General features: G+C 57.7%; 2 protein-coding genes across 2 annotated transcripts; both read right to left on the reverse strand.

The window, feature by feature from the left end:
- Nucleotides 1–201: 201 nt before the first annotated feature.
- Nucleotides 202–13981, reverse strand: RAVER1 (ribonucleoprotein, PTB binding 1). Its single transcript, XM_082837058.1, has 13 exons — nucleotides 13731–13981; nucleotides 12101–12167; nucleotides 10043–10512; nucleotides 6138–6329; nucleotides 5889–6018; nucleotides 5458–5552; nucleotides 4548–4635; nucleotides 3990–4201; nucleotides 3601–3894; nucleotides 2747–2821; nucleotides 2142–2282; nucleotides 1671–1754; nucleotides 202–1583 (listed from the first exon to the last, which is right to left on the reverse strand). The coding sequence occupies exons 1-13, from the start codon at nucleotides 13947–13949 to the stop codon at nucleotides 1437–1439; spliced, it is 2214 nt and encodes a 737-aa protein (XP_082693184.1). The 5' UTR covers nucleotides 13950–13981; the 3' UTR covers nucleotides 202–1436.
- Nucleotides 13982–14202: 221 nt separating this feature from the next.
- Nucleotides 14203–19437, reverse strand: ICAM3 (intercellular adhesion molecule 3; the record flags this gene model as incomplete). Its single annotated transcript, XM_082837080.1, has 7 exons — nucleotides 14203–14498; nucleotides 14587–14835; nucleotides 14956–15210; nucleotides 15483–15764; nucleotides 16090–16398; nucleotides 18451–18717; nucleotides 19356–19437. The coding sequence occupies 7 exons, from the start codon at nucleotides 19435–19437 to the stop codon at nucleotides 14305–14307; spliced, it is 1638 nt and encodes a 545-aa protein (XP_082693206.1). The 3' UTR covers nucleotides 14203–14304.
- Between the last annotated feature and the right edge of the window lie 1852 nt (nucleotides 19438–21289).

Here is a 21289-nt window from a genome sequence, read left to right on the forward strand (position 1 = left end):
CGAGAGAGATGGGCCCGTAATTGCCCGAACATAAGCGCCGACATTTTTGCGTGGGGGCGTGCGACAGAAGTGAGTCCAGGAGGAGGCTTGCCAAAGTGAGGAGCCGGGCAGGCTCGGCTGCACCAAGACCTGCAGGGCTTTCCCAGACCTCCCACCAGGCCCACTGTTACCCCAAGAACCAGCCAGGTCTGCTTTCTTTAAAACCATTTACTTACAAACTTTAATTCAGCAAAGGTCTGTGTGAGAAGACTGGGGAGAGGACACCCCCCCGGCCCGGAGTGGATGTGGACCCCCAGAGTCAGGGGAGGGAAGCTGGTGGCCCAGCCGGCCAGGACCAGGGCCCAGGATCACCTCAGGCTGACATGTCCTGCTGGTGGGCAGGGGCAGAGCTTATTGGCATGTTGTTGAATTTTCTAACACTGGGCCAAAGGGAGGCCAGCTCCGGGTGATCTGGCCTGGGGATGAAGAGGCAGAGCTCATCTTCAACATGGAGGAGACAGCAGAGGCTCAGTGAGATGCACAATGCCTGACAGACAGACAGCAGGGGGACCAATTTAAGCTGGCAGAGAAAGCCCATCCCTGCACCTAAGCCTGAGCAGGAGGGCTGGTGGGACTGGTTTGCCAAGACCAAGGCTTTGGCCTTCTACTGTCCCCACGATGGGGGACTGCGGGTAGAGGGGCCCAATCCCCAGGCCAGAGCCATTTGGTCCTGAGTCAAGCTTCCGGAGCTCAGCATCTGAGAGGCTCTGGCCAGCGGGGCCTGGGGCCTGGAGCCTGGCTTTTAAGGCATCAGAAGGCGAGGGGGCTGTGGTAGGGGGTGGGGGACCCGGACCTGGAGTACAGCTCAGAGAGGGCAGGCAGGGGCAGGAGACAGCCATGCCTGCAGCAGTTGTGGGAAACAGAAAAAAGGGCTGAGCCATCTCAAACCGAAAAGTGTGGAATGGAGGCCCAGACACGCTGGGCCTTGAAGGAATCAGAGCTGGGGGTCGTCCTGGATTGTTTAAAAAATAATAAAAATTAGAAAAGGAAACCAAAGTCAGCTGTCAAAGTTAAAAAAGGGGGACAGTCTCTGATCCTCACGGGAGGTCAGGGAAACCTCCAAGGCACTCGAAAGGCCAAGATACAGGAGCGACGAGGCAGGAGAGAACTCCCAGAGAGACGAACACAGGCGGACACAGGGGTGGGGAGAGAGAGCAGGCCATGGCCTCTCCCTCTTAAGGCTGCAGGGTTTCCACACTGGGAGCAGGCCAGAGGTGCAGAGTGGCTCCCAGACGCCCCTACATTCCTTGGGCTCCTGCTGGTTGGTCAGCAAAGTCTTTCAGAAATTTTTCTATTACCGAAAAGAAAAAAAAAAAAGAAAAATAACACAAGACAAAACACCAGAAAACCCAAAAGCGATTTGGTGCAGGCCCTTGAGCATCTCCAGCACTGGCCCCTTAGAAAATCCTCTTGCGCTTCAGGTAGGAATCTGCGTAGTGGCCTCCAAGGCCCTGGGAGTGCTGGCCCACATAGCTGCCTTCTGGGCTAGGCTCGGGTGAGGGCAGCAGGTGGGCGAAGCTGCGTTTCTGGCCACCCAGTGGGGTCTGGAGACAGAGGGGAAGGGGTGGCGGGTCAGGGGCCACCCAGGGGCCACCACTCCCCAGCTGAGTGTCCCCACCCCTCGCCCGTACCTTCAGCAAGTGGCTGTGGCCATTGGGCCCAGGGCCGAGGCCCAGGAGCCCTTCTCCAGAGCCCAGTGGGGAGGAGCCGACCGCCTGGGAGAAATGGGAGAGATGTGGGATGGGAAAGCAAGCAGCCTCCAGAGCAGAGGCAAGGGTTTCAGGTTCAAATCTTGCTGCTGCCACTTACTAGCTATGAGACTGGGGTCAGATTACTTCATCTCTTTGGGCCTCAGTTTCTTCATCTGTGGATTGAGGCTATACCACCCACACCCTGGACTGCCGGGGGAGGAAGTGAGAGGCCAAGAAGCCTGGGCAATACTGGGTACAAGACACACAGGCTCAGGGAGAATGGCTTGTTTCAGCTCGGCCCTGAGCAAAACTGACCCCTGCCACCACCCTGGCCTTGGCACTGAAGGTCACAGGGCCCCGTGCATCCTGGCTGTCCCTGGGGACCTGTGCTCAGTCTGGGAGGCTCCTCACCTTGTTAAGGTGGCTCTGCTTGAGGCCAGCCTGCAGGCCGCTGGTGAAGTAGGAAGTGGGTGAGCCCGAATAGAAGTGGGAGAGGGGCCCACTGCCACCTCCGCCACCCCGCTCGCCAAAGCCACTGGGTGGGGGGGACATCTGCAGAAAGGGGGCTGGCTGAGTAAGACGGATCATTGCAGTATCACCCCTTCTGTCCCCCAAACAACTCTGGGCTTTGGACAATACGACAGTGGTGTGACAATGCCAGCAGAGGGGCCTGCCCTCCCTTCCTCCTCTGGGGAACCCTCCTCCAGGGAACCACATGCATGAGCACAGGGGGGCCTGCTGGAGGATGAGCTCCATGTGGAGCAGATAAATCACTATAGCCGAGGCTCTTCCCCAGCCTACTGACTGCCAGTTATATGAAGGAAGCCACCATGGACTGCTGAGCCCCAGCTGAACTGCCAGGTGACTGCAAAGAACTGCCCACCCACCACCCCACAGAATGGTGAAAAAATAATAAAATATTTGCTGTTCTAAGTCACAAAGTGGTGGAATTGCTTGTTATGCAGCAAAAGCTAACCGATACACCCAGGAGGTAGGATGGACAGGGCAGCTCTTACTTTGTGTCGGCTGAGTCCATGAGGCCCGAGGGTTGGCTCCCGTGGGTGGGAGAAGAGCCGCCGAGGTCCCACATCCTGAATGAAAGTGGGAGAAGCACGTTGGGTTGGGGTCTGTAACCAACCTCACCCTTGATTCAATTCCACGGCACAGCTGTCACCGGGGAAGTCAGCCCCCTCCAGGAGAGGGCAAACTCTAGTGTATGGGGGCAAACTCAGCCAGCAGGGTGGGGCAATGAGACAGAATAGGTACCCAGTCCCAGGGGGGTGACTGTACCTGGACCCCAGAGGGCTGTGAGAGTGTGTGGCCCCAATGGAGCCAGGGCTTTGGAGTTCTCAAGGCAAGCAGGGCATCCAGGTTGTGTGAACTCCTGTGGTTTTTTTATGTTGGCACTGGCATTTGTTTCGGTTATTTTTTAAAAAACCCACTGTGGGCCAAACACAACACAGGTGGCCAGCCTGCAACGTCTGGCCTAGAGGAAGTCGGAATCATAGAAAGAGCAGCTCTCCAGGGACAGAGACATGAATCACAGAGGGGAGGAGGGGGAGAAGGACAGAGAGACAGAGTGGAGGCTGAGCCCTGTCTCTAAGGAGAAGCAGAAGTGTGGCTGCAGGCCTCTTGGGAGAGAGAAACTGACTGACAGGAAGCAGGGTTTGATGATGCGCCGAGACAAACAGACAAGAGACTTAAGGGCAGGGACTGTGTCCAGCACGTTCCCCGCTGTCTCCCTAACGCTTGGCCTGTCACAATCAGTACTAGAGAAATGTCGGTTTGGAGAGTGACTTGCTCCCAAGGGACAAAGGGCCACAGCAGCCGGCCTTTGGGAGGGCTGCCCCCAGGGCGGCCAGGTACTTACTGAGGGGTAGTCGAAGCCATAGCTGTCGGGCAGCCCTGGATCGGGGGGCAGGCGGGCGCTGGTGAGGGGGCTGAGCAGGCGGGACTTGAGCTGGAAAGCTTTGCTGCTGCCACCACCTCCAGGGGCTGGGGGGTTAGGCAGGGGGCCCTCAGCTGGGCGGCGGCTTCTCCCAGCGCCTCCCCAGCCCCGGGCCTCCTTACCCGCCAGATTGCTGGCTGGGAGCAGGCTGTGTAGGTTCAGGTAGGGATTCAGGGGGATCCGGAAGTCCTTGGGAGGCTCCCCCAGCAGCGAGACCTGTGGCAGGAGGGCCGGGTTCACGAGGGCCCCTGGCAGGGGGGCCCTCGCAAGGCAGGGGGCTGCAATGGTGCTGGGTGCAGGCAGGGCCTTACCCCAGTGGCCGTTGGCAAAGGCCCACTGTCCTTCTGCAGGCCTCTGAGACCAGTGCCTCGAAGCCCCACAGGAGCAGGGGGTGGAGTGAGTTGGGGTGCTGGGGGACCCAGGCCCATGGGTTCCCGGTCACCCCCAGAGGGGCCAAGCAGTGGCGGCAGCAGGGGTGGTGGCTTCCCTCGCCGGGACGGCAGCTCCGGGGGCAGGCCCCCTCCTACAGAGAGAAGGAGGAGGGTGTCAGCAGCCCGACCACACAGGCCACCTCCTCCCAGGGTCCTACAGCCTCCGCTTGGACCAGGGCTAGCAGCCGGGGGGCGACTATGTGCTGGACACTGAGCAGGGCCCTCAAAGTGCATCAACTCCCAGATGTTCATGGCTCCCCAGGGAGGTGCGCACCCACACACTCAACTGACAGGCGAGGACACTGAGACCCAGAGGGGTTAGGTCACTTGCCCAAAGCTGCACAGCTGGGAATTTACCACGCCCAGTAAGGAAAGGGGCCCAGGAAGGGGAAGTGGGGTGGGGCCCACAGAGATGGGAAGGAGCAGGGTCTGCATTACCTGCAGACAGCTCCCCGAGGAGGGGGCTGGCCGGCTGGGCCCCAGACTGGAGGGTGCCTAGGGGAGAGTCTCCCAGGATCCCGGGTTTCTAGGGACAGAGCACAATCAGCTGGAGACGAGGGCAGTGGGTCACAATGCCCAGCACACCGAGACTCCAGCCCACAGCCAATCACAGGCAGACACACCGAGTATCTCCCAATGTCTGTGATAGCCTGGGCATCACCCACCCAGCCGATGGTGACCGAGGCCTCCTGCATGCCAGGGCTTGCCCAAGGTGCTGGGGAGACCCAGGGAACACGGACCATGCGCAGCGGATCAGAGCCTGTCACCCACACTGTCAATTACTGTGAAATATCTACACTGTGACAGTCCTTCTTTGGCACCCACCATCTCACACCCAGCCCGCTTGCTGATTATCACGGAAGCACAGCGTCTTAACACGCACACCACCACGTCGACTTCAGGCACATGGCGTGTGACAGCCACATGTGGATTCAGTCACTCTTAGCCACACACGGCCCAAGCCCACACACAACCTTACCTTCTGTCAGTTACCATCAGACACATCTGCACCACTGACTTGGCCCCAGTGAATCAAACCACACAGGGCAGTGAGAGAGAAAGTGAGTGAGTGAGTGTGTGTGTGTGTGTGTGTGTGTTGAGGGGGTGGGGATGAGAGGCCCCTCTACTCCCCTGTGCAGCCTCAGCTTTGACTGAGTCACTTCCTGAGTCCTGAGCACCTGCGACAGGCCGGGGCCCATAATGGGCCCCAGGGCCACAGTCTGATGGTCCACAGCCCCACTGATGGTGAACCACCCGTTGGTGGGTACAAGCGGTGTTGGAAACGGAATGACGAGGGGCTGCGGGATGTGAGTGAGGAGGGAGCCCGTGGCCCATGGCCGGCCGTTACCTTCTGACTCTGGGTCTGCAGGGCGAGATGCAGCAGCGCTGTGGACAGGGCGGGCCCGTTGAGCAGCGGCATGGCCGGGGGTGCGCCCAGGAGGCCTATGGGGAGACCCAGAAAATGGGAGGTGGGCCCCGGGTGGAACCCCCCATCAATTAAACACAGACCCAGGCCTGTGGAGAGCAGGAAACTGAAGCTGCCAGAGGGCAACTGACAACCAAAGAAAAGGGCCTGGGAGATGAGTCCCCCCCAGGAGGGGACGGTCCCTCCCTCCACCACCCTGCCTCCCCTGCAAGGGGCTCAGGGCACCAGCTCCCTCGGGGCAGCATCACTCTCATCCCAGCCCCTGCGCATGGGCTCATGTCACTGGAAGCTCGGGTGGAAACGGTTGCGGGAGGTGCCCGGTTCTGAGAGCGCTTGGCCCCTGCTTGCCTTACCCTGCTTGCCACCTGCGCCGCCGTGGAGCAGGGGGTTGAGCAGCAGCTGGAGGGAAGCGGAGGGCCCCAGGTTGCTGAGCAGCTGCAGGATGCTGGGCTCGGGCAGGAGCCCTTTGCCCCGATTGAGGGCCTGCAGAAAGGAACAGAGGAGCAGCTCAGGGTCCTGCCTGGCCACAGAGGGTGCCCGCCTGGTCCCCTGGCTCCCCCATCTCCACCCTCTGGGGCACCCTCCCTCTGGCACACGCTCACCGTGGCCTGGGCAGCAATGAGCGCAGCCAGCATGCTGCGGCCAGGGGGCCCAGGGGCGCAGAAGGAGACGCGCAGGTGGCTGCCCCCCAGGGCCAGGCCGTCTGCCCGCTGCTGTGCCTCTTCCGCCATCTCCGCCGTCTCGTACTCCAGCACGGCGAAGCCCTTCAGCTGCCCGTCCTGGCCGTACGCCAGCTGGGGGGTGGGGGCAGAGGCAGTCATAAGCACCTGGGTGGCAGTGACCACCATCATGTGAAGTGACAACGGCGACCAGATGAGGATCCTGATGACAGTGACCCCCAGAGAGGATGGACTCGGGGCCCTGCACTGTCCTGTGCCTGGTTTCAGCGTTAGCTCATCGAATCTTCTGAATGGCCCCAGGATGCTACATTCTGCCCATTTTTCAGAGCGGGCAACTGAGGCTCAGAGAGGTCAGCGTGCCCAAGGTCATACTGTTGGTGGGAGAGCAGAGCCACGACCCACTCCATATGGGTCAACTCCCCCAGGCCTTGCTCCAGTGCCACTTTGGGACTTTGCCTGGGATTCCCGAGCACATGCTGCAGGGCTCAAAGAGGAGGGGCCAGCAGAAGAAGCAGGTGGCTCGGAAGTGCAGCCCTGCCACAGACCTCAGGCCGAGGATGCAGATGGGGCTGGGAAGGGCACACAGCCTGGTGGTGAGGCAGGTGGCCACCAAGCTTGGGTTTGAGGCTGGTGGTGCTGGGCCGGAGGGTGGAGTCACACAGCCAGTGAGTGGCGGGAACAGGGATGTGGTCACGAGCAGGCCAGAGAGGCCCCTTCACCCCCCTTGATGCAGTCATTTGATACTTCCGGCCCACAGCCCCCTCTCCAGACCCTGGGGCCAGATATGTTCCAGGATTGAGGCTGTTTGGGAGATGAGAAAGGAGGGTGCCGCACACACCCTGTATTATGTATCAGTCACCCGCAGTGGGTTCTGAGGCACCCTGGAAATCAAGCTTGTGAATAGCCCGGCAGCAAGATGCAAAGACAAAGGCCACAGACGACCCCACGTCAGTTCAACTCAGGCTTTGCTGCCCAGTGAGCCTGCCCAAGTCGGAACAAAACTCTTGGTTTTCAGGGTGTTGTAGGCGCTGGAATTGTGGGCCGGGGCTGTCCCAGGGCGAGCAGATACTGTGAGAGCACTCAGCTGGGCCCTGCGCGCCCTTGGGCCAGGTGCCACGGGCGCTGTTTCAGCACTCCCACTTTGCAGGTGAAGTAACTGAGGCTCAGAGAGGGGCAGTCCCTTGCCCAGGCCACAGAGCTGGAGCTGGGGTCAGACAAGGCCAGGAAGAAGCCCTCAACAGGACTGGGCACCTTGGCGCGGCAATGGCTGTCCTGAGAACCAGTGCTGTTCCTCTTGGGTCCAGAATGCCGCACGGATGACTGCAGTGTGCTTTGGGGCAACGCGCTGCCCGCCAGTAGGACATAGCACAGAGTCCATAAAATGGAATATGGCGCAGCTACAGGAGAAATGAGAAAGCTCTCATTTCTGAACATGGAAAGACGCCCAAGATAAAGTCAAACCAATGCAGGCATGGCAATATTTGAGTCAAGAAAAGGGGAATGCAGGAGCATATATACATATCCATTTGAAATGCATAATAAAATCTCACTGGAAGGACACACACAAACTGCTCTGAGAAGGGGTTGTAGGAAAAGACCCTGCGGAGCCAGGAGGGAGTCTTCACTGCAGGGCCCTTGTGGACATGCTAAATTTCGAAATGGGCCTGGACTGCCCATTCATAGAAACGAATCAAGTTGAAAAGGCTTTTTATAACACCCCAGGGTCTTGGGACACCTGCTTTATACACATCCATAGCATTCAAACATTTTTAAGCAACTCTGCAATAAAATGAAGCAATTAAGATACACAGGGACTTCCCTGTGGTCCAGCAGTTGCGGCTCCGTGCTTCCTCTCCAGGGGGTATGGATTCAATCCCTGGTCAGGGAACTAGGATCCCACATGTTGCACGGCAGTAAATATATAAATAAAAATTATATATACATATATAAAAAGATACGTCAGTTGGCCTGTGGATAACTGGCAAAGTGAACTGGACTGAGTTGCTGTGGGCTTTCCTTCATGATCTTCTCTTGATTATGTCAAAAATAAAACACCCCCCACATGGGCAGCAAACTCCCGTTGTGGGAGGCGGGGGCACCCAGTTGAGAGCGGGGGCCCCAGGGTCAGCTGCCTGATCTTGGCTCCCAGCCCACCGCTTACTGGCAGGCCAGCCTGCGGAAGCCACTGCACGTGCCCGTCCATGGCCCTCAGTTTCCTCATCTGTAAGATGGGCCCAGCCACTAGACCCACCTGGCAGGGTAGCAGTGGGGATTCAACAGTGTGCTCAGCAGGGGCGGGGAGGCTGTGGGCGTGGGCCCAGTGCCCACTCTGAGTGCCCAGGCAGAGCAGGCTCAGGCCTTCAGCCCACCTCTAGAGAGCACTTCACCTTCACCCCTGGCCAGGCCCGGCACCAAGGCCTGGATGTGCTTCTTCTCACAGTCACGCTCGTCTCATCAGACAAATAGAGAAAGGGGTCAAAGAGCAATCAAGGCCACAAGGTTCCTAAATAGGGGACCGTTCAATCAGGATGAGCATCCTGACCGTTCAACCAGGATGCCCAGTATGACTGGGCTCCTCGGAGGCGGTCTCCTCAAGGCCTGGGACTCAGCAGGTGCTCAACAGACATCTGGTGAATGCCTAAGTGGAGGAATGCGTGAGTAGCCGTTTGCAATAACCTAGTCACAGAGCACGGCCAGACCCATTTTGAGATGGGGAAAGCAAGGCCCAGAGAGAGAACCTGTAGTTGGCCACAGCCCTACAATCTCCACACGAGAAGAGGTGGCTGCTAAGCTATATGTATATGTCATCTGTGTCCTGAGTCCCATCCAGGGCCTGGCACACAGTAGGTGCACGGCAGAGGCAGCAGTGAGCAAAGAGAGGGGCTCCTACCAACGCCAATTCCCCAGCACCAACACCCAAGGCCACAGAGCTGGGGTCTGAGCCCAGTACCAGCCTCCTCCAGGGTGGCCTGGGGTTCCAATGCTGGCTCTGCCACACCCTGGCTGTATGTCCTGGGGCATGTCAACTGACCTCTCCATGCCTCAGTGTCCCCACCTGAAGAAGCGGATGACACCTGCCTCTCCAGGCTGTTACAGGATGGAGGGGTTGCAGGTAAGCCCAGTGAGTGCTGAAGGAATGTCCACCCTGGGGGTCTGTGGGCACGACCACCTGGAAGCTCTCCAAGAGCTGGGTCTGGCCTATTCTCGCCCCACCGCGCCTGTCATGGGGCTAGACACCCTCACAGAAGGGCCCAAAAAGTGAGACCAGAATGAACCAGGGATTGTTTTGCTAAACCAATGCATGAGTATTGAACCCCTTCTTATGGAGAAGGGAAACCAAGACTCAGAGAGTGAGTGACTTGCCACAGAGCAGGGCTGGGATCTGGCCACGTCCAACTTCCTGACCTCAAGGCTTAAATGGACTGTGGGCTCCTCCAGAGTAGCCTCCTTGATGCTGGGCCCGGGGCCTGGGACCCAGGAGGCGTGAGCACAGAAGTGGATGTGAACACAGGGTGAGCAGGCCTCACAGCCATTTTTTTTTTTTTTAACAAAGGTAGCCTCGCCTACATTTTACAGTGGGGAGGTTAAGCAAGTCGCCAGAGGGTGTGCGGGGATCTGAAGCCCAGCCACCTGGCTCCTCGGTGGGCCGTCACGCACTGCACCATGTGGCCTTTCTAACAAGAAGCCCCTTCAAAGTGGCATCGCTGCTGCCTTACTGAAATGGGACCCAGGAGACTGGAGAGAGCAGGTGACTCAAAGAGCCTCTCTGAGGTGCTCTGGGCTTCGCATCTGCTCCCCGAGATCCCCGCACTGGGCACAGGGCTCACCTGGCAGAAGGTGGGTGTGTGGACGGCCGAGAGCGCCCGGCGCAGGGCATCCACATCACTGAAGCCAGGCGGCAGGCGGTCGACACAGAGGCAGCGGGAGTGGAGCAGGGAGGGCGTCAGCTGCCCGGCGTCTGTCCAGTGCACGTAGAGGGTGCGTGGGCCCAGCGGCTTGCCCAGCAGGTCCGACTTGGCGCGGGCGGCCGAGTCCTTCTTCATGTACTCGGCGAAGCCATACCCCTTGGAGTGGCCGGTGCGCTCGCTGTAGACCAGGAAGCAGCGCTCCAGGCTGCCAAAGGGCCGCACCAGCTCCTCGAACTGCTGCTGCGTGAGGCTGGGGGGCAGGTTGGCCACGCACAGCAGGGCGTCCGTGGGCTGCAGCTGCACCGACAGCTCGCGCTCCCGCAGGCGGCTCTGGTGGAAGGCGCTGATGGCGGCCTCGGCCTGCTCCCCGTTCAGCAGGGTCACGAAAGCTGCAGCGGGAGGGAGTGTGGGTCAGTGGGGCCCCCGAGGGCCTGCCCCTCCACCCCATGGTGGCCCGCACCGACCTCCCTCCAAACCACATGTGACCTCAGAACACCGAACAGCCAGGACATCGCAGGCAGCACCTGAAGGGAACAGTCACCAGCCTTGAGCAACAACAGTCAGCACCTCCTTGCAACCCACGGTGACGCTCACCTACTGGGAGCCTGGCCCCATCCTAAGAACTACATGTGTAACTCGGGTGACACACAGGGTAGTGGTTAAGCATGTGGTCACTGGAGCCTGGGTTTCAACTCTAGCCCCTGAGTGGCTTTGAGGTCTATTTCCTCGTCTGTCAAATGGGAATAACTTACTCCTCACAAACACTAATTTTCCAGCAATGAAATGGGCCCAGAGCAGTGCCCTGCCCAAGTGCCTGGACTTGAACCCAGGCAGGCCGGCTCCCAGGCACCCACAGTTTTTCAGGTGTTTTAATACGTTTGGCTTCACGGCCAACTCCAACAGGTCATGTCCAATTTGCTGGTGAGAAAACCAAAGCTGAGGAGGGTAAATCACTTGCCTATGGCCACAGAGTGAGGACAGACCAGGACTAGAACCCGGGTCCATTTGCCTCCAGGGCCCAAGATCTTAAGCACTACTCCGGCCCACCAGCTAGGTCTCGAGGGCTCACCAGTCCTCAGTTCCTTCTCAACCATACTATAGTTCACAGGCAAAGGCTCTGGCTGGTTTAACATCTGGCCCAAAGCCTTGTGGGCACAGACACCCACGGAGAGCCTCCCATGTAGGGGGCCAAGGCTGACAAGACCTGTCCCCGCTCTCACAGAACTGACCACCACGTGCAGGAGGAAGGTGAGTGGGCTGGCAGCGACAGCCTAGGGTGGTCGGTGCTATGATGGGGTGGGGGTGGGGTGCGCTCAGGGCATTGTGAGGAGCTGCCTGACGCCAGCTGGATGGAACAGGAGACAGCTAAGAACAGTGGCAGAGGGAACAGCCTGGAACCTTAGGAACCTGAGGAGACGATGAGGCTGAGGCACATCCTTGCAAGGTAGTATCAGGAGGAGCCTCAGACAGGTTTTGAGAAGAGAGAAGAATGATCAGGGTTAGGACCAGGTATGATCAGATTTGCAGTCACATCAGAGCTGGCGGTCTGGGGGAAGGCAAGCAGGGGAGTAAAATCGTGGAGGCAGAGAGGCCAGAGGGAGGCTGCCATTTCGGCAGAGATGTACCCTAGGTAAAGCGCAGGACAGACTGTTGCCCCAATCTGTCCCTCATCTTGGGCGCCCATCGTGGGGCATCCTTGATGTTCCTCTTCCAGGCTACCCAGCAGATACCTGGGCACTGGGTACCCATTCCCAAGCCATCCCCCCGGCCGGCCAGTCACCCACGCCTGTCTGATCTTCTCCTGCAAGTCCTCCAGAACAACTGGTGCCCCTCCATTCTCTTGGCTTCCTTCTGGTCCACATCCCCTCCATCACTGCTGAATGTTGGGCCTCAAGTTCATGAGACACTGGGCCAAGATTCTCCCAGCTTCAGGGGCTGTCATCCCCTGCCCCTAGCCCACCCCGCAGTCCCACAAACCTGTCCCTTTGTATTTGTCCACAAAGCAATACTTGAGCTCATAGTCGCCGAGCAGGTCGTGTACCTCCTGTGGAGACAGAAGCCAAAGGACAGGGAATCACCGAAGGCTGAAGGGAGCAACCCAGTGCCACCTTCACATGGACCAGCTATGAGGGCAGGTCAATTACCATCCCTATTTTACAAAGGAGGAAACTGAGTCTCAGAGCATCTACTTGCCCAAGGCCATTGAGGCCATACCTGGCAGAGCTGGGATTCAGAGGTTAGCTGCAGATCCCATGCTTTTAACCAACAAAACACACTCTTATTAGAGAGTCAGGTGTGTCTGAGTTCAAGTCCCAGCTCTGCGTACACCCACAGGGAAGTTGTTTAACCCATCTGAACCTCGGCTTTCAAGACTGACTCTTTCCAACAACCTTGTAAATCAAGTATTAACAAATCCATTTTGTACATGTGGAAACTGAGGCTCAGAAAGGTGAAGAAAATTGTCACAGGTCATGCAGTTGGTCAGGGCAGCAGTGGGTATGCCACCCATGGGTACCTGACTGGGGACCCTGTGTACTTAATAAGTCCACATTGTGTGGCTTCACGTGCCTCCCCATTCCCTCCTACTGGCAGGGCTGCCTTCTTGAAAGCCAGCTATGGAGGCGAGGCTCTGGGGTCTGCGTGTGCCAGACACACTGTGCACCCTGCAGGAGAGACAGCGTGTTCCCAGCTGAGAGATGGTGTGGGCACTAGGAGGATGGCTGACTCTAGAAACAAACCAGACTATGCTTAGGGGCGCCTGCCCCAGGTCTGTCCCCAAGTCACACTCCTCCCAACACTCCTAGGGCCCCACCAGCCATGTGACCACCCATGGGCAGAGAGAGCCAATGGCAGGTGTGTTGGTGGGCCAGAGACCAGAGATTCTCCACAGCAGGAACAAAGAACCCATTCCATCGCTGATGGGCAGGGCAGACCAGATGCAATCTTCCTGGGTTCAAAGAGCACTGGGAAGTCCTGCCCCATTTGGCCCCAACAGAAGAGCACCCTTGGCCAGATCAGCCAAGGGGGGGCTACGTGGAACAACACCCCCCCCCTCCTTTTCTGCAGGTCTGTGGCATGGGGACAGGAGGAGACTCCATTTTTCCAAATTAATCCCGAGGCTTTTGGGGAAAAAAGACCCCAGAAGCTGCTATAACTTCCGGATCTACCTCTAAAAGGAGTTAATAAACGCTTGCTAGGAAAAGGCATAGTCTCGTCAACCATGAAACTTATGGATATGAAGTCCCACCACTCCATGGTAGAGCAGGAAGAAACTGGCGTCCCGGTTTCCACAGTCCCAATCTGGCTGCCCATTCACAATCCCCCAACGTGGCCAAAGCTGCCCGCCCCCTTCCATTCCCCGCCCCCTTCAATCACTTGGTTTCGTCCAAGCCTGTGGTCGCCCCTAACAACGTCCCCTCAATCAAGTTGGTTTCATCCTCCATCTCCGACCCCCCACATCCCGCTCTTGGTCTCTCCCGACCCCGCGTGGATCCCGCGCTTGGACTCAGCCTACGCCCCCCGCCAGAGCGTTGGTGTCGCCCGGTTCCCCCCGCGCACGCGCACGGTGGTATTTCCCGCCACGCTCCCACAGGGCACCCCCCCACACCTGGTTGGTCACGTCCCCCGGGAGGCCGCGGATCAGTATCTTGCGGCGGTTACGGAACTGGCGCTCGGTGTGTTCCAGGCGTTTCCGGATCTCCTCTGGATCTAGCGGCGGCAGTTCTTCCTCAGGCGCCCGGCGCTCCGCGACATCACCAGCTTCAACCTCGGCCCCAGCCTCCGGGCTCAGCGGGGGCCGGTGAGTAACGGACACGTCGGCCGCCATCTTGGGAAACCCGGCGCCTTCTGGGACCAGCGAGCCGAGGCGGAGCGGCATAGAGCGGCAACGAGGGCGCGTCCGCCGATTGGCCGAGAGAATCCCCGCCTCCTTCCCGACCCCTCAGCCCATTGGATAAGGCCCCGCCCGCCTCTCAGAGTTCAAGCCGCGTCTGGGCGCTACAGGCTCCGCCCTTTTCCGCTATCAAGGTGTCACTCAAAGGACGCGCGGAGCAGTGGGATGGCAAGCCACAGTGTGCAGATTTTAAAGCCTTTATTAGTGCGGAATTCGGGGATGCAGCCAAACCTCCGTCGTCTTTGCCCAGTATCACGGCACTTTGCCCAGTATCATGGCACTCTGATGCTCAGGATAACTCCACTGCCACAGCCTCGTCGGGCTGTTGAGGCGCGAGGGGCAACCGGGTGCTGCTTTGCCTCACATGGTAGATGTCACGCCGCTTCTGCACCCCAAAGACGTACACTGAGGCCGCAGCGAGGATCACCACGCCCAAGATCGTTAACACCCCCAGGACAATGGTGATGGCGATGGGGTTCCGACCTGTGCAGAAAAGCGAGGAATAAATACACGCGTCTCGGCCCCTCCTAAGCTTGCCCGTCTAGAATAAATACGCCCCGCCTAGGCTCACCCTGAACGTCCATCATCACTGTCAGAACGTCCGTGCCCCGTGAGCTTGTCGCTTGGCAATTGTAAGTGCCACTATAGTTTAACCTGACGAGGAATGGGATGCCGACGGGCACCTTGAACTTGGAGGCTTCCTGCAGACACTGTAGTTTGGGGTTTGGGTTGCCCCGGGCCTGGCACTGCAGGATATGCATAGTCCTGTCTTTCCACGTCAAGCGCTGGGGACATGTAGCTCGGTCAATCTTGGGGCCGTCTGTGGGACCACCAAATGATTAGATACACCCGACACACCCGAGGCACAATGGGACAAGGGAGAGACAAGTCTTCCCAAATCAAGGAAGCAAGGGATTAAAGGTCAGAATGACCTACGCACACAGGACACGCAACTGGACGCTCCTGTTACGGTGCAAGATCACCCCATGCACCTCGAGGGTGGCATTGCAGAAGAAGGTGCGCCTGTCGTCCTTCGCAGTGGCGTTTAGCTGAAGGTGGGCAGGCTGTCCCGGTGCCGCGGCTGGAACTCCGTCCAGCGTGACCCGGACTCGGGGTCCGGCCGCGCAAGTCACAGTTACTGTGGTCCCCTCGGTGGCGTTAGGTTCTCTCAGGGTCAGGTTGGGCCCCTGGAAGCCTAAAGGCGGAGCATTGCCCAGGAGTTTCATGACCACACACCTCCCTTAGGTCAAGCCCCGCCCCCACCCGCCTCCTTCCCCTCGGAGTATCCAGGCTACGCCTTCATCTACTCTGCAGCCCACGCCCAGTTTGGGGCGCTCGGGCTCTTCTTCTCGGGTCACTTAGGTCCCGCTCCTCTCCGGTTTAGTCTCCGCCCGATGCCACGCCCCCTTGGGCTATGGAGGCCCCGCCCCTTGCCTCCTGAGCTATTTTGGCTCCGCCCCCTCTTACTATAGGCCTTCACGTTCTCCCGGGTCTCGCGGCTCTCGCCCCCCAAGGTCACGTTGCAGACAATCTCCTGAGTGCTCTCCTGCTCTGCTTTCGCTGTGGCTGTGGCCGTGAGTGTGTCACCGTGGCTCACGACTGTGGCATTCAGCATCTGGTCCCCCAGCGCCAGTTGCACCTGGGCCTCCGATGCTGGGAAGAGCCCATCCAGGGTGCAGTCAACGGGCCACGACGTTTCCACCTCCGAGAACCGGGGGACAACGAGGCGCGGGGGCGTCATGGGCATGGCTTGAAAGAAGGGTGGGAGTGAGCGGGAGGAGGTCTCACAGCCGTGGAGGCCCCTTTTCCCATGACACTCATCCCCACAAACCAGGGTCCTTCTTTCCCAGGATACCTTGCGGCCTGGGTCACCCCCTTCCCAGGACACGCACTCACAGCCTTCTCCAAAGGTCCTATGGCTGCAAGCCTCCCATATGAGGCTACCCGTCGCTAAAGGCATGTTTTCCCAAAAGCCCTTGAGGTCCAGGCCACTCCCTTTTCAGGAATCCCGCCGCCAGGGCACCCTTACTCTGGCTCCGCTCATCACCCACCGTCTGCACCCACCTTCCCTCACCAAAGGTTCGGAGCTTCCTGGGGGCCGAGCTGTTCTGGAACAGTCCCAGCCCTTGGGACCGCAGGTCCAGCTCCGTGCGGCAAGAGAAATTGGCGCCATGGTCATCTCTGCTCGCCAGCACCGTGACCGTGACCTCGGCAGGCTCCCCGTCTCCCGCTGGCTGACGGCCCAGCTCCTCCTCCACACGAAGCAGCACCACGGTGAGGTGGTCCCGGGGGGCCCCACCGGACACCATGCAGCGCAGGATGAGGTTCTCACCCACGGGCTGCCAGTGGGGCAGGGGGGCCAGCTCCACGCGTTCCGGGAACCCTGCGTGGGGGGTATGAAGGGGAGAGTAGAACTTAGCAGCCAGCCTGGCAGCCTCCACACTAGGGAGTGGCGAGGAGTCAAGGGTGGCCCAGTGCAGAAGTGTGAACTTTGAGTTAATAAACCTCCAGGGCTTAGAAATGTGCTAGTATAAGTGTTTGCTATTATCATTAGCATCATGATTATTATTTCCTGTTTTGTTGGACACCTTGCCAGGCACTGAAATAAAAGTCAGATTTTCTGTTCCCAAGGACCTCACCATTAAGTGGGGGGGGGGGGGGGGAAGGAAGGAAGGGGACTAAAGTTTATGGCCACTTATGATGTTAATAGTAATCATAAAATTTCCTGTTTATTTTGAGTTTTCCTTAGACTTTCCAGATGTCATCCACCTTCATTCACACAGCAACCAAGTGAAATCTCTTCTATTATTCTTCCCTTTTATGAATAGAGAAACTGAGGCCTAGAGAGGTGAGGATGAGGTGATCTGCCCAAGGACGCACAGCCAGGAAAGGGCAGAGCCAGGGTTAGACGGGGGTTTTCCCAAACTCCAGACCTGTGTGTCCACCTGCCTCCTTGATATCAGGTCTAGAAACTCCCCTGACCCCTCCTCCCAGCTTCTGGCCTGGACTCTGGTCTTGGCCTTTCCCAGAGCTTGGTCTAGCCCTCCCCAATCAGTCCCAGCTGCTCAAGGCCTAGGGCAGCCTCTGAGGGTGCTCTGCACAGTCCTTGGGGACTCAACAGCCCCAGGCTGGGTCCTCTCCCAGCTGCAGCTGCAGTGGCCCTCACAGGCACACATACCAAACCCTGGGCCTCCTTTGGGGGAGCATCTCTCAAGCCTGGGTCTCAAGCTGTCACACACAGGCCTACGGACTGGCCGCTACGGAAAATATTTAACATCTAACTGTAATTTTAGAATATTTAACAAGGAGGCCCCCATCTTAACCTCTGGTTGAGGGACAGTGGTATGCTGGCCAATGCTGATTATGCCTGGGCTCTCTGGGGTGAGGTGGGGGAGCCCCAACATGGAGCATTTGCCAATTTCTGTGGTGTAAATACTTTGGCTGATTTCAAGCTACTCAGTGTGACGCATTGAGTAGCTTGAAATCAGCCGCTCAGTGAGCTGGGAAGAGACGAGCACCATGGACTCTCATGAGCCAGGACCAACAGGCTCTTGCACAGCACTGGACAGAAGCATCTCACGGTCACACAGATGGGGACACCCAGATACACACATAGGCAAACATATACACACGCAGATGTACATGTTACAACAGAAATACACACAAAGACATATACAGACACGTACTGACACAGACATCCACACTTGCTCACACACAGAGATACACAGATACCGACATGCAGACATATATAGACATTCACACATAGAGATATACACAAATCCAGAGACACGTACACACAGGCACACACAAACATACAGACAGACACATATACAGACACACAGGTACGCTCACACGGTCTCACAGAGATAATGACAGATACAGAAGCTCACAGACACACACATAGGTACACAAACACGCATACAGACACTGGTGCACACAGGAGCATACACACAGTTACACATGTACACTACACTTTTCTATGGCTTCACAAAACAGTAAGCACCATGACTGATGTACTCTGCTACTTTCTAGTCTATTGTTTTGTTGTTGGTTTTTTTTTTTTTGGCCACACTGCATGGCTTGTGGGATCTTAGTTCCCTGACCAGGGATTGAATTCAGGCCCTTGGCAGTGAAAGCATGGAATCTTAACCACTGGACCGCCAGGGAATTCCTCAGATATATTTAAAATGCTTATTGGGACCCAAATAAATTAATTCACAACTGCTGCCCTGGCATGTGGTTGAGATGCATCTCTCTGTCTCTGTCTCTGTCACACACACCCACACACACACATTCAGGTCCAAGCTCTGGGTCAGAGCCCAGGTCCATTCCTGCAAACTCAGGGCCCTCATGCCCGCCCCGCTCCCCTGCACCATTGGTTATCTAGCCCCACTGCTGCCCGAAGCCAGCTCCACCTCCAGGCACAGCCACTCACGGTACACTGTGATGTTAGAGAAGCCTATCATCTGGGAGCCATTGCAGAAGCCAGAGCAGAGGAGCTGGGTGTCACCAGTCACATTGCTGAGTTGGAAGGCTGCCCAGCCCAGGCCACGGCCCACCGACTCCTTGAGTAGGGACGTCTCCAGGAAGATGAGTCCAGCGCTGGGGCAATCTGTACTGCAATTTACCAAGAGGGACTCTCCGGCAGGCACCACTGGGTTCTGCGGCTCCACTCGCAGCTGCAACTCCTGCCCTTGGGTACCTGGGGGAACAGAAGGAAGCTCTCCTGGGGGTTCCAGTGCCCCCCAACCCACCCATTTGCAGGCTCCACCATTCAAAACTTCCTCTTGCCGAGATATGATGGTCTCTGCCTTCATGGTGCTTCAGTTTAGTGAGGAAGACAGATGATGGATCAGGAACCAAGGAGAGCTGGGAGGGAGGCCAGGGGAAGCCCTGATCAAGCCTCTAGGAGGAGGTGAGTCAGGGAAGGCTTCCTGGAGGAGGGGACCACTATGGTCAGTTTTAAAGTGTCAAGGAGGCGTTAGCCAAGTGAAAGGGAAGAGTGATCCTGGCAGACTGAAGAGCATATGCAGAGGTTGAGGGTCCAGATGGACCAGGGAGGGAATGCATGCATGCATGCGTGCTTGTGTGTGTGTGGGTGTGTCGTGCAGAGGGAGAAGAACAAGTCAAATGCAGGGACTGTGTCTCTCCGGGAGCCCTGAAGGCTGTGTTAAGAGGCCACCACTTTCTCCCGAGGACACTGGGGAGCCCCCTGGCCGATCTGAGTTTAAGAAGTGTTATTGGCACAGCCCGGGCAGCAGGGTGTGAGGCGCTCTGTTCTCCTTCCCCTCCGCCACCAATCCCGCAACTCCAGCCCCCCCCCAGCTTGCCGGGCCTCACCTGGGGGCAGCAGACAGCAGACTAGAAGCAGAGAGATGAACGAAGTCCAGCAGGCCCTGGGCAGGGGCCCTGAGGGCATCATGGTGGCCAGCCTGTAGGAGGAAGTTGCCTTAATGAGGCGCTGGGCACTGGAGAGCAGGTGGGTCACCCAGGGGAAGGAAGTACAGCCACCGCAGTTAAGAATGCAGAAGTCCAGGGGCTACACCTTGCCCAGGCCTAGGGAGGGGCAGGGGAATATTGCGCAGCCCCAGGGCTCCAGAGTGGGGGGGCCCAGGGAGGTGGAGGGCGCTGGCCAGTCTCCAGGGAGTCTCAGGTAGGGTAAACCTCAGTCACCGCCCCTCCCCACACCCCCGCCCCCCCCACCATGAACCCACAGGAAGTGCTAATGCAGTCTTCTTCCTTTGTTTTTAGCACAGGAAAGCCTGGAGGGGGGAGGGGGTGGAGGTGGTGAGACACCTCCTTCCTGTTGAACTTAGGTGAAGGGGGGGTGTTCTGTTCCCAAAGAGGAAGTTAACGGGGGATAATCACTTTCCTTGAAGGGATAGGGTGGGATTTCAAGGCAACATTTCGAGGAGGCAACAACAATGGGTGGACTTCTAGGCAGGGCTTCGCACAGTTAGAGCGAGATCCCAACACTCCTGGGGGGCAAATAAGAGATTTGGGGGGTGATAACGAGGGACCCCTAAGATAAGTGAAGCCATGAAAATGAACAGAGCCCACATTTATTGGGGACTTGTGCTAGGCTCTGTGTTGGCTGCCTGGGTGGCTTTTATAGGGCCCCTTATCTTTGAAGATCTTGTGGGTGGGGTCCCCCATTCCCTGTGTGCAGTGCTGAGGTAGAGTGCTTGGGGGACAGCTAAATCCTGAGCCACCGTCTGCCAAGGGTGCTACTTGTAACCGGCTCTTACCCCTGTCCCCCTCCCCCCTTGCCCTTCTTCTCCAGGTAGCTGGTCTCTTTACCCCAACAGCAGGGACTTGGCGGGGCGGGGAGAGGGGTCAGGTGGGGACTCCCACCTCCATCAGTTCCATCTCTCAGGCCTCTGACCTGCCTCCTGTGCCTCTGACCTGAGCTCCAGAGAGGGACCTTGTTGAAGATCTCGATGGCACTCAGCATTCATCCACTCTCCCCATCCCTAAGGCCACACCCCCTCCTCTCTCACCTGGAGTACCCTCCCCAATGAGGTCTCTCCTCGCCTGCCCCGCCTCCCAAAAATCCGTTTCGCACATGGTGCCCAGAGACCAACTAAAACCCAAATCAAAAGTATATGTAAATAATATATCTGCTAAGGTATTAATATCCAGATTATAAAGAATTCCTACAACTCAGCAACAAACCCAATTCAAACATGGGCAGAGGGCCTCCCTGGTGGTGCAGTGGTTGGGAGCCCGCCTGCCGACGCAGGGGACGCGGGTTCGTGCCCCGGTCCGGGAAGATCCCACATGCCGCAGAGCAGGGGGGCCCGTGAGCCGTGGCCGCTGAGCCTGCGCGTCCGGAGCCTGTGCTCCGCAACGGGAGAGGCCGCAACAGTGAGAGGCCCGCGTACCGCAAAAAACAAACAAACAAACATCTACAGGGACTTCCCATGTGGTCCAGTGGTTAAGACTCCGCGCTTCCACTGCAGGGGGCATGGGTTCCATCCCTGGTCGGGGAACTAGGATCCCACATGCCGTACGGCCAAAAAAAAAAAATTGACATGTGCAAGGATTCTCACAGAACATCTACTGAACTCTGGCAGAAGATACCAGACTTCCAAACAGGCAAAAAAATCTCCATGTAACTGGGTATGACAAAAGAAAAAAGAAAACGAATAAAACAGAGAGAACAAGGTCCTACTGCATAGCACAGGGAACTACATTCAACATCCTGTGATAAACCATAACGGAAAATAATTTTTTTAAAATATTTATTTAGTTGCACTGGGTCTCAGTTGCAG

This window comes from Leucopleurus acutus (genome assembly GCF_964270905.1).
Source record: "Leucopleurus acutus genome assembly, chromosome: 3".
Classification (NCBI taxonomy): domain Eukaryota; kingdom Metazoa; phylum Chordata; class Mammalia; order Artiodactyla; family Delphinidae; genus Leucopleurus; species Leucopleurus acutus.

Excerpts from the sequence above, each read along its gene's own strand:
- RAVER1 (XM_082837058.1), bottom strand. The coding sequence starts at position 13,949 with ATGGCGGCCGACGTGTCCGTTACTCACCGGCCCCCGCTGAGCCCGGAG. Across the intron at positions 12,168-13,730 it reads CGGGGGACGTGACCAACCAG|GAGGTACACGACCTGCTCGG; the intron begins GTGTGGGGGGGT and ends CTGTCTCCACAG. Across the intron at positions 2,283-2,746 it reads ATGGACTCAGCCGACACAAA|ATGTCCCCCCCACCCAGTGG; the intron begins GTAAGAGCTGCC and ends CCCTTTCTGCAG.